General features: G+C 41.5%; 1 protein-coding gene across 3 annotated transcripts in view; it reads left to right on the top strand.

Moving 5' to 3' along the window:
- Nucleotides 1-10,986: 10,986 nt before the first annotated feature.
- Nucleotides 10,987-12,151, top strand: part of LOC115144871 (DNA-directed RNA polymerase, mitochondrial-like) — a 39,119-nt gene continuing 37,954 nt past the window's right edge. Inside the window, exon 1 of one of the 3 annotated variants that reach the window (XM_029685970.2) lies at nucleotides 10,987-11,203. In XM_029685970.2, coding sequence (XP_029541830.2) covers nucleotides 11,062-11,203 — 142 coding nt within the window. In that variant the 5' untranslated portion in view covers nucleotides 10,987-11,061. The remainder of the gene's footprint in view (nucleotides 11,204-12,151) is intronic. The other 2 variants (XM_065003054.1, XM_029685969.2) reach the window with 2 other exon arrangements.

The raw sequence follows: 12,151 nt of genomic DNA, 5'->3' as shown, positions 1-12,151 counted from the left end.
ACATTGAGGATGTGTTTTTTGTTAGCATTGTATAAAACTGTTTCCCCATCTTCAAAAAAAATGTAAACAGTTAGCAGGACAGCTGAGTGTTCGTAGACTTGCCTGTGTAATTGTTAAAGGGTGCTCCAGCCTTCTCCATCAGCACTGTAATGGAAAACAATATTCTTCAATGTCTTCCGAAGTGCTAGAAGACCTTCTATCACAGCTGGCTTTGCTTATGCCTGCACAAAAATGTGTGTATCTAAATACAGATATGCACATCTAATTGTAATCATTGAAGCTTATACATCTACCTTCAGGTGTGGCTGGTAGACTTTGCATCATGCTGTGGGAGTGTAGGCCGACATACCTTTATATAAAACAAATGCTAAAATAACTGGGGTAAGGGGTTTTCTTTGGATTCTATTTGATTCTAATGCATCTTTATACTAATTTATATGATAACTCTTCTATTTCCACTTCATTCGTATGCCAGCTGCTTGTTCATCCCTATTTTCCCTTCATGAAGATTGAACTCTTTCATGCGGCCTACACCCCCAGGAAACTCCAGTTGCCCTTCCTCTCTGAAAATTACCCAGAATTAAAATCATACAATCATGCTATGTACTGTATAACTTCTTACTTAAAAGTTAGTCTGCCCCGGAGATCAAGAACAAAGTTTATATCCGCATCTGAATGTCAGATGTGGCAGTAGATTGCTTTGTGGTGTCCTGGGTCCAAGCGAGACACACGCTCATGTATTGCTGTCTGTGGTTTTACTATAGACCTACAGCTTAGCTATTGATAGCTATAGCTTAGCTATTGAAGTTGGATACATTATTGAATAGGTAGAATATGAATCACCCTAAATTGAGCTGTCTGGATATTTCCAGGAGGATATGGTGCTTGAAAGAATTTTTGTATTGTTCAATTATTTTATCATATTTAACCAGAACCCTGTATATTTATCACAGTGCTTTATTCTCAGTTACCAGTGCAAGACATACTAGAATGACACATGCAGTATAGCATTAAATACAGTATGCCTACATGACAAAATCCAAGTCCATTCAAGACTTTAGTCAATGTGATGATCATTAAGAACAAACCACATTAATTCCCTATCCTAAAATACAAGGCAAACGCTAAACTCAGAGATCAGTAACAGGTGGGGGGCCCTCTGGTGTGACGCAGCTCTCTCTCCAAATGAGAAAGGGCTGGCTTTTTGGTAGTTTGAGCCCTCCCCTCTCTCCTCTCCCCTGCAGAAGGCTTTCAGTCAGCTCCCACGTTGCGTCTCCTGGCCAGGGTGCGCCCTGAGCAGAGAAAGCTCTTCAGCCCGGGCACCAGAGGAGGATGTTCGCAAGCAAAGGAACCTAATCTTTCCCAGCAGGGATCCAAGCGGCTCTGTAAGTGTATGAATGGAGATAATATCTCTGTAATGAGTCCTGTTTGTACCCTCAAAGTCTTCAAAAAGGCCTGAAACTCGACCTCCCTCTTAGCACTGACAATCCCTCAGTAATAGATCCTATTATTAATTGTTTTCTCTCTCTTGCTAACTCCACTGACTCACTCCCTATTTCTGTACTCTTTCTCTCTCTCCCTCTCTCTCTCCCTCTCTCTCTACCTCTCTCTCTGATCTCCTTTCAGTTGATCACCCCTGACCTCTTGCTTTTTAAGCATATGATCATTCTGCTCTTTTGTTATTTATCCAAATATTAAAATACAGATTTACATTTGTAGTATATAAGTCTCTTCACATTGCTCTCGTTAGCATCTTTTGGTAGGTCTACCAGATTTAGGGAAATTTACGAAATTCACAAAAGGGATATACTGTTAAAATACAATGCCATGCCAATGTATTATTACAACTTCTATGTTTATGCAATTAGTCTGTCGTCACTTGTCGACTTCCTGCCAGTTTGGACCAATGCAGGTGTTCTTGATCTCTCTGTGCTGCACACCGTGGGTGACTGTGTAAACATCCGGGACTCATTCAGGAACTGACCAGACCACCACCATCACTGTACCCTGGCCTAGTCAGAGCACGTTTCATTTGCATATCCTGTTTCATGACTATTGCCTATTGTCGGTGGCCTGGTGATAAGTGGGGCACCTATCTGATGGACTTTACTGTTCTGAGAGATCCAGATGGCGGGAGCAGATCCCGAGCGATACCACAAACTGCGGCTTTTTTAAGGAAAAAAAAGAGACATGTCAGGTGTTAAGTAGCCATGATTTTGCGTGTCAGTGATTCCAAAGCAGATAATCAGAACACTGATAAAGTGAGAGACAGAGATAGCAGTATGTAGACGTGGTTACTGTAAAGACCTCTGCTGGCTCAGCATTTTACAACCCCTCAGAGGGCTTGGACAAGAACCAAAATGAATTTTTGAGTCTAGCATTAAATACAGTGATGGAAATAACTAAGCATCACAAAGGAAAACTGCTACAGTACATGTGGCTCTGTAGTCAGAGCCATTATTCCATTAAGTAGCACTTGTAAATACCAGCATGAAAAATCATTACAATATTTTCTTAGATGACTCCATCATTCAAGCCGTCTTAATGTACCTTCCCTCTCTGTGTGAGAAACCCTGTGAGAGTGGTATGAGTCAGTCATAATGGTCAATATGTTTGTATTAATTCCCTGTTGACATTCATACTTTAAGTATTTGCTCAATGTCACGTTCTGACCTTAGTTCTTTTGTTATGTCTTTGTTTTAGTATGGTCAGGGCGTGAGTTGGGTGGGTTGTCTATGTTCCTTTTTCTATGTTGTGTTTTGCGTTTGGCCTGGTATGGTTCTCAATCAGAGGCAGGCGTCGTTAGTTGTCTCTGATTGAGAATCATACTTAGGCAGCCTTTTCCCACTTGTGTTTTGTGGGTGATTATGTTCTGTTATGTGTATGTCACCTTTCAGGACTGTTTCGTTTTGTTTCTCCTTTGTAATATTGTTTAGTGTTCTCGGTTTAATAAATATATGATGAACACTCACCACCCTGCGCTTTGGTCCTCACCTCATTCCAACGACAAGCGTTACACTCAATCTGTGTGGCAAACAGCGAATTAAATAAAGTTCTGTCATTAAAACATTATTTATGGAAGTATTGGCAAATAATCATGCAGGACCAGAGGTTAGGTAGAAATACTGATGTAATGTGACCGACAAAAACATCATTCCTACTGTATGTGGCTATGCATATACTGTACATATACTGTCCAGTACACACACAATAATTTCCTAAATGTTTTCTTGACCATTTCAACATCATGACTAATATCTGACATGTCCAAGAACGACTCCTCTAGGAAGTCATGCAGTTGGACAGCCGTAAGCATGCAGCTGTCTCGAAAAACACTAGCTTCTTTCCACAGGGGGAATGTCACATGTTCCATCTGAGAGGCACACACATATATGCTCAAAGCATTTACCAACACAAGTCTTTCACAAAGCACCTCCGTCAAGTTTTCTTGGCCAGGTGAACTTTCAAAACAGCGTCCATCTGTAAAACAAAAAGGGCGCCCCTACAGAGGTGTGCAAAGAATCCTTATGATCAAAGTGTGTGAGAATGGCAGTCTTGTCCTGGCCTGGCTATTATCAGGGCCATGAATGGCTGTCTTCTCCCCTTTTGTTGGCTCAGGCATTGACAGTCACTCACCCGGCAATGACTGTCACCAGCGCAAAGAGCCAGCCGCCAACAGAGGCCGACCACATCAAACGAGCCTGTCGAGGGGCCCTGCTCGTGAACCATAGCAACAAACACCTCCTGATCCTCACCTACATCTCAGCAGCAGACACCAACCGATGTGACTATGATCCCAGCCACCACCTCCATTGAGAAAAGCTGTACGGCCTGCACCTCATTTCCCAGCCTAACCTCTCAAGTAGTACTTATGTTAACTTCCAGCGCCTCACACAAAAGGCTGTACAAGTCTTTAGGAATGCTTTAGAGGTGACAAGCGGAATCTGACACTTGTTAGGTCAAACAGCATGCAGGCTATTAGAACGATGTAGAATTTATCTTCTGCATTACTTACATTTAGGATACAATGAAAAGGGCCTATGAAAAAATATACCATTCAGTTGAATTTTAATTGTATTGTACTCCAGAAAGCACTGTGCATTTGTTTAAAATGGTATGCTGAGCATAATATTGAATAAACAACATTACATTTTCCAAAGATGATATCTTGTAGACCTTCTGCTTCTAAAAATGACAAGACTCACAAGTGTATTTTGCAGTGCATAGTAGAGACTGGACAGTTTATATGAATCTCAAAAGACCAGACAATGTATCCTATTGGTTCCCTAACTAATTAGGAAGCTCAAATGAGCCAGATAAGGTTCAAGCGCATCATTCATAATATGTTATTATTAATATGTTGTTTACCAGCAGAGATAATATGATTATTTTCCATAGTATCAGGTCAACATGGTAGCCCTATTAGGTTGTGTCAGAGGAAGACCCTAAAAATGTCTAAAGACTCCAGCCACCCAAGTCATAGACTGTTCTCTGTGCTACTGCATGGGAAGAGGTATTGGTGCACCAAGTCTGGAACCAATAGGACCCGGAACAGTTTTTACTCCCAAGTCATAGACTGTTCTCTGTGCTACTGCACGGGAAGAGGTACTGGTGCACCAAGTCTGGAACCAATAGGACCCGGAACAGTTTTTACTCCCAAGTCATAGACTGTTCTCTGTGCTACTGCATGGAAAGAGGTACTGGTGCACCAAGTCTGGAACCAATAGGACCCGGAACAGTTTTTACTCCCAAGCCATAAGACTGCTAAATAGTTCATTAAATAGTTAACCAAATAGCTACCCGGACTATATGCATTGACCCTTTTTGCACTTTGACTCATCACCAACACTGCTGCTACTGTTTACTATCTGTCACTTTATTCCTAGTTATATGTATATACTCATCTACCTCAATTACCTCGTACCCCTGCACATCGACTCAGTACTGTAACACCTTGTATACAGCCAAGGTATTACCTCGTACTTCTGCACATCGACTCAGTACCGTAACACCTTGTATACAGCCAAGGTATTACCTCGTACCCCTGCACATCGACTCAGTACTGTAACACCTTGTATACAGCCAAGGTATTACCTCGTACCTCTGCACATCGACTCAGTACCGTAACACCTTGTATACAGCCAAGGTATTACCTCGTACTTCTGCACATCGACTCAGTACCGTAACACCTTGTATACAGCCAAGTTATTACCTCGTACCCCTGTACATACACTCAGTACTGTAACCCCTTGTATACAGCCAAGGTATTACCTCGTACCTCTGCACATCCACTCAGTACTGTAACACCTTGTATACAGCCAAGTTATTACCTCGTACTTCTGCACATCGACTCAGTACTGTAACACCTTGTATACAGCCAAGTTATTACCTTGTACCCCTGTACATCCACTCAGTACTGTAACTCCTTGTATATAGCCAAGTTATTACCTCGTACCCCTGCACATCCACTCAGTAATATAACTCCTTGTATACAGCCAAGTTATTACCTCGTACCCCTGTACATCGACTCAGTACTGGTGCCCCTTGTATATAGCCAAGTTATTACCTCGTACCCCTGTACATCGACTCAGTACTGGTGCCCCTTGTATATAGCCAAGTTATTACCTCGTACCCCTGTACATCGACTCAGTACTGGTGCCCCTTGTATATAGCCAAGTTATTACCTCGTACCCCTGTACATCGACTCAGTACTGGTGCCCCTTGTATATAGCCAAGTTATTACCTCGTACCCCTGTACATCAACTCAGTACTGGTGCCCCTTGTATATAGCCAAGTTATTACCTCGTACCCCTGTACATCAACTCAGTACTGGTACTCCTTGTATAAAGCCAAGTTATTGTTACTCATTATGTATCTATTACGTGTTTTACGTTCCTATTATTTCTCTATTTTCTTTATCTCTGCATTTATGTAAGCATTTCACTGTTAGTGTACACCTGTTGTTTGCGAAGTATATGACGAATACAATTTCTTTTCATTTATTACATTGTAATTACACACTGACAACATGGAGAGTCAGTTCAAATGTGTTTTAAAAGTTGACCAGTGGTGGTTGGAGGCCATCCAAAAGGTTGTGGGTCTTTATATTATGTGGCAATTTCTCACTCAAACCAAGACATGAGAGTACCAGCAAGACCACTTATGTATGACCTCTAGTTTGACCTTTGTTCTACTTATTTTATGGTAAGGCTGCCACCTATAGGTGATATAGGTCACACACACATGTCACACACACCTTGTCCTTTTTTTTCTCCAGTTTTTTTTCCATTTTTTTTCAGTGGCGTTCATAATTTCGATATTTGATAAGATATTCTTAAATAATGATAAAATAGAAATCTGAACAAACATAAAAGTTATTATTCTCGCTAGAGAATAAATGATACAGGTTAAATGCCCAATGCAGCCATTTTTACCTCAATATCAAATCATTTCTGGGTAACAATTAAGTACCTTACTGTGATTGTTTTCAATTAAGATGGTCAAAAATAAACCAAAATATCTTAGCAAAGAGCAATTTCTCAAGCAAGAATTTAGCTAGAACTGTCTGGTAGTGGTCTGAGTGGGGAGGCGAAAACTGAAAACTAGCTGTTATTAGCAGCGAGGTTTGGAATTCTCTTTCTTATTGGCGAATCAACTAATTTATCGCCTGGTGATGTCAGCAGGCAGGCCAAAACTCAATCCCACCAAAAACTGTAATGTCTTATGTTTCACCGAGCCGTGGCTGAACGACGACACGGATAATATAGAGCTGGCTGGGTTTTCTGTGCATCAGCAGGACAGGACAGCTATGTCTGGTAAGACGGGGGTGCGGGTGTGTGTCTACGTGTCATTAAAAGCTGGTGCGCCATGTATAATATTAAAAGGTCTCAAGGTATATCTCGCCTGAGGTAGAGTACCTCATGATATGCTGTAGACCACACTATCTACCAAAAGAGTTTTCATCTATATTATTCGTAGCTGTCTATTTACAAACTGATGCTGGCACTAAGACCGCACCCAACGAGCTGTATAAGGCCATAAGCAAACAAGAAAATGCTCATCCAGAAGCAGCGCTCCTAGTGGCCGGGGACTTTAATGCAGGCAAACTTAAATCAGTTTTACCTAATTTCTACCAGCATGTCACATGTGCAACCAGAGGAACAGAGGAAAGAAAACTCTAGACCACCTTTCCTCCATACACAGAGATGCATACAAAGCTCTCCCTTGCCCTCTATTTGGAAAATTACCCTCCTGATTCCTTCTTACAAGAAAAAATAAAGCAGGAAGTACCAGTGACTCGCTCAATACGGAAGTTGTCAGATGACGCGGATGCTATGTTACAGGACTGTTTTGCTAGCACAGACTGGAATATGATGAACCATCAAACAGGCAAGGCATCAATACAAGACAAAGATTGAATCCTACTACACCGGCTCTGATGCTCGTCGGATGTGGCAGGGATTGCAAACTATTATGGACTACAAAGGGAAACCCAGCTGCGAGGTGCCGAGTGATGCGAGCCTAACAGACGAGCTAAATGCATTTTATGCTCGCCTCGAGGCAAGCAACACTGAAGCATGCATGAGAGCACCAACTGTTCTGGAGGACTGTGTTATCACGCTATCCGTAGTCGATGTGAGCAAGACCTTTAAACAGGTCAACATTCACAAGGCCGTGGGGCCAGATGGATGACCAGGACATGTACTCAGAGCATGCGCTGACCAACTGGGAAGTGTCTTCACTGACATTTTCAACCTCTCCCTGATTGAGTCTGTAATACCTACAGTATATGTTTCAAACAGACCACCATAGTCCCTATGCCCATAGTCCCTATGCCCACCGCGCCATAGAATTCACGTCGCTAGCCATTAAGTGCTTTGAAAGGCTGGTCATGACTCACATCAACACCATCATCCCGGAAACACTAGACCCACTCCAATTTGCATATCGCCCCAACAGATCCACTGATTACGCAATATCAATAGCACTCCACGCTGCCCTTTCCCACCTGGACAAAAGGAACACCTGTGTGGGAATTATGTTAATTGACTACAGCTCAGCATTCAACACCATAGTGCCCACAAAGCTCATCACTAAGCTAAGGACCCTGGGACTAAACACCTTCCTCTGCAACTGGATCCTGGACTTCCTGACGGGCAGCCCCCAGGTGGTAAGGGTAGGCAACAACACATCTGCCACACTGATCCTCAACACTGGGGCCCCTCATGGTTGCGTGCTTAGTCCCCTCCTGTACTCCATGTTCACCCACGACTAAGTGGCCAAGCACGACTCCAACACCATCATTAGGTTTTCTGACAACACAACAGTGCCTGACAGCCTATAGGGAGAAGGTCAGAGACCTGGCAGTGTGATGCCAGGACAACAACCGCTCCCTCAATGTGAGCAAGACAAAGGAGCTCATCGTGGTCTATAGGAAAAAGAGGCCCGAACAGGCCCCCATTAACATTGATGGAGCTGTAGTGGAGCGGGTTGAGAGTTTCAAGTTCCTGTCTGTCCACACCATCATTGTCCAAACACACCAAGACAGTTGTGAAGAGGGGACGACAATTATTTTTCCCCCTCAGGAGACTGAAAAGATTTGGCATGGGTCCCCAGATCCTCAAAGTTTTACAGCTACTCCATCGAGAGCATCCTGACTGGTTGCATTACTCCTGGTATGGCACCTGTTCGGCATCTGACGATAAGGTGCTAGAGAGGGTAGTGCGGACTTCCCAGTACATCACTGGGGACAAGCTTTCTGACCTCTAGGACCGACATACTAGGCAGTGTCAAATGAAGGCCCAAACAATGGTCAGAGACCAGTTACCCAAATCATAGACTGTTATCTCTGCTACCACACGGCAAGTGGTACCGGAGTGCCAAATCTAGGTCCAAAAGGCTCCTTAAACCGGTTTGGGCGCATGAATTGCTAGCGCGACACCTACGACAACATCCTGTGAAATTGCAGAGCGCGAAATTCAAAATACAAAAATCATAATATTAAACATTAATGAAAATACAAGTGTCATACATCATTTAAAAGCTTACCTTATTGTTAATCCAACCGCAGTGTCAGATTTCAAAAAGGCGTTACGGCGAAAGCATACCATGCGATTATCTGAGGACAGCGCCCCACATCAAAATACTTTTTCAACCAGCACAGGCGTCACAAAATCACAAATAGCGATTAAATACATCCCTTACATTTGAAGATCTTCATCTGTTTGTAATCCCAAGGGTCCCAGCTACACAATGAATGGTCGCTTTGTTCGAAAAAGTCCTTCCTTATATCCAAAGTCTGTTTATTTGGTGCCAATTATCTCAGTAATCTACTCGTTCAAAATGCATTCAAATTAATCCAAACAGTTACAGGTAAAGTTAGTCCAAAGAAGTCAAACAATGTTTCTAATTAATCCTCACGTGCTCTAATATCTAAATAAACTATCATATTTAAGACGGAGAGTAGTATGTTCAATAGGGAAGATAAATAACGAGGAGAGTGCACCTCATTCACACGCCAACAACACTACTTTTCTAATGAGAGACACCTTGGAAAAACTACTACTTGCTCATTTTTCAGAAAACAAGCCTGAAACCCTTTCTAAAGTTGGTTGACATCTAGTGGAAGCCATAGGAACTGCAATCTGGGTCCTATCTATTTGCATATCCCATAGGCTAGCATTGAAATGGCCTGTGATCTAAAAAAAAAATAATTCAGGATGGATTTTCCTCGGGTTTTCGCCCGCCATATCAGTTCTGTTATACTCACAGACATAATTTTAACAGTTTTAGAAACTTCAGAGTGTTTTCTATCCAATTCTACCAATTATATGCATATCATATTTCTGGGCCTGAGTAACAGGCAGTTAACTTTGGGCACGTCAGTCATCCAAAATTCCGAACAATAACCAGTATGCTATAGAAGTTTTAACAGCCCAAGCCATAAGACTGCTGAACAACCAATCAAATGGCCACCCGGACTATTTACATTGACCCCCCCCTGTTTTACACCACTTCTACTCGCTGTTTATTATCTATTGCATAGTCACCTTACCCCTACCTACATGTACAAATGACCTCGACTAACCTGTTCTCCTGCATATTGACTCTGTACTGGTACCACCTGTATATAGCCTCGTTATTGTTACTGTATTGTGTTACTTTTTATTTGATTCTTTACTTTAGTTTATTAGTAAATATTTTCATAACTCTATGTCTTGAACTGTATTGTTGGTTAAAGGCTTGTAAGAAAGCATTTCACGGTAATGTTTACACCTGTTGTATTTGGAGCATGTGACAAATACAATTTGACTTGATTTTTCACTGCACTGAGACTTTAAACAAACTTTTCATGTACTCTGAGTATAAAAAACATTAGAAACACCTGTTCTTTCCATGGCAGAGTGGCCAGGTGAATCAAGGTGAATGCTCTTATCCATTATTGATGTCACCTGTTAAAACCACTTCAATCAGTATATAGATGAAGGGAAGGAGACAGGTTAAATCTGTTTTTTTAAGCCTTGAAACATGGATTGTGTACCATTCAGAGGGTGACTGGGCAAGACAAAATATTTAAGTGACTTTGAACTGAGTATGGTAGTAGGTGCGAGGCGCACTGGTTTGGGTATGTCATGAACTGCAACGCTGCCGGGCTTTCAAGCGCAGCAGTTCCCCATGTGTATTGATAATGGTCCACCACCCAACCGACATCTAGCCAACTTGACACAACTGTTTCGACACCTTGTAGAGTCAATGCCCCGACGAATTGAGGCTGTTCTGAGGGACAAAGGATGTTCAATGCAATATTAGGAATGTGTTCCTAATGTTTTGTACACCCAGCACAAATTGCACAAATTTTATGTTGACTATATTTGTTTAACAAATAATATTCTACACTCCTTTCAATACATAGAAAACATAATTGTCTTGTTTCTAAATCTACTCTTCGATGTATTAGTATTCGTCTATCCTTGCCTACACTCGGCTCCTTTGTGTTCGATTAGCTTTGTCTTTTTCAAGATGGCAGCCTAGCGTGTAGAAGTGTTGTGCAGTTATGTGAACATGTCGCTATTGAGACTGTGTGCCTTACCGAAGTGTCTGAGTGGTCTAATATTGTTGGAAAGAAGTGTTCGTCGTGTGTCAAATGCTGGCCATTGCCACTACTTTCTTACACTCCGGAATAACGTTGAAAGACGAATATCAGGTAAATGTTGTTGTCCCTTGCGCTATCTAACTTGTTAAGTCAACGGGACGGGTGCTCAAGCATGCAGGATTCATATGTCAGACATGGAAAGCGCACTGAATATCACTTGTGATATGTCTCAATGTATACAGCTTGTTTGTAATGATGCATGATAAACGTTAGATAAATTAACTGACCATCCACCCCCTAAATCCTGTCGCGATTTGTATAGCCATGCAGCTATCTAACGTTAGTTAGTGAACTTAGAAACAGTTAGCTAGCTATCATCATGGGTTACATTACTTACACATCAGAGGTCGTTGGCTGATAAATGGCAATATATATACATTTATTTTTTAAGACGTTGCTAATCTATACTAAATGGCAAATTATTTGACTCAAGTCAACCATTTACCTATGAGTTGGAATGTTTTGAAATGGCACATTTTGTTCATGAGCCGTATCCCCCAGATTTGGGCCGTCATGTCTCAGTGATTTAAAAAAAAAGGTCCATGTCCCTAGAGTTTGAAAATGTGTGATAGCAGTGCAGCAATGGTAGCTTTCTGTGTGTTATCACTTTTTCGTACCTCCATCCCATTTAACCTATGAGAAAATGTCAGTATAAAACAAAATATTGCTAGTTTATACCCTTTAATCATTGGACAGTTTTTATTCACAACTATCCATCAGACACATTTTCGGGTAAATTCAGGTTAACAGAACTTTGACCTCTAGGGTATATACAGTTGAAGTTGGAAGTTTACATACACCTTAGACAAATACATTTTAACTCTGTTTTTCACAATTCCTAACATTCAATCCTAGTAAAAATTCCCTGTCTTAGGTCAGTTAGGATCACCACTTTTTTTTAAAGAATGAAATGTCAGAATAATAGTAGATTTATTTAATTCAGCTTTTATTTCTTTCATCACATTGCCAGTGGGTCAGAAGTTTACATACACTCAATTA

Source organism: Oncorhynchus nerka, linkage group LG17 (genome assembly GCF_034236695.1).
Source record: "Oncorhynchus nerka isolate Pitt River linkage group LG17, Oner_Uvic_2.0, whole genome shotgun sequence".
In the NCBI taxonomy this organism is placed as follows: Eukaryota; Metazoa; Chordata; class Actinopteri; order Salmoniformes; family Salmonidae; genus Oncorhynchus; species Oncorhynchus nerka.
Note: the sequence above shows the minus strand (reverse complement) of the source record. Positions and strands in the feature narration are given on the sequence as shown.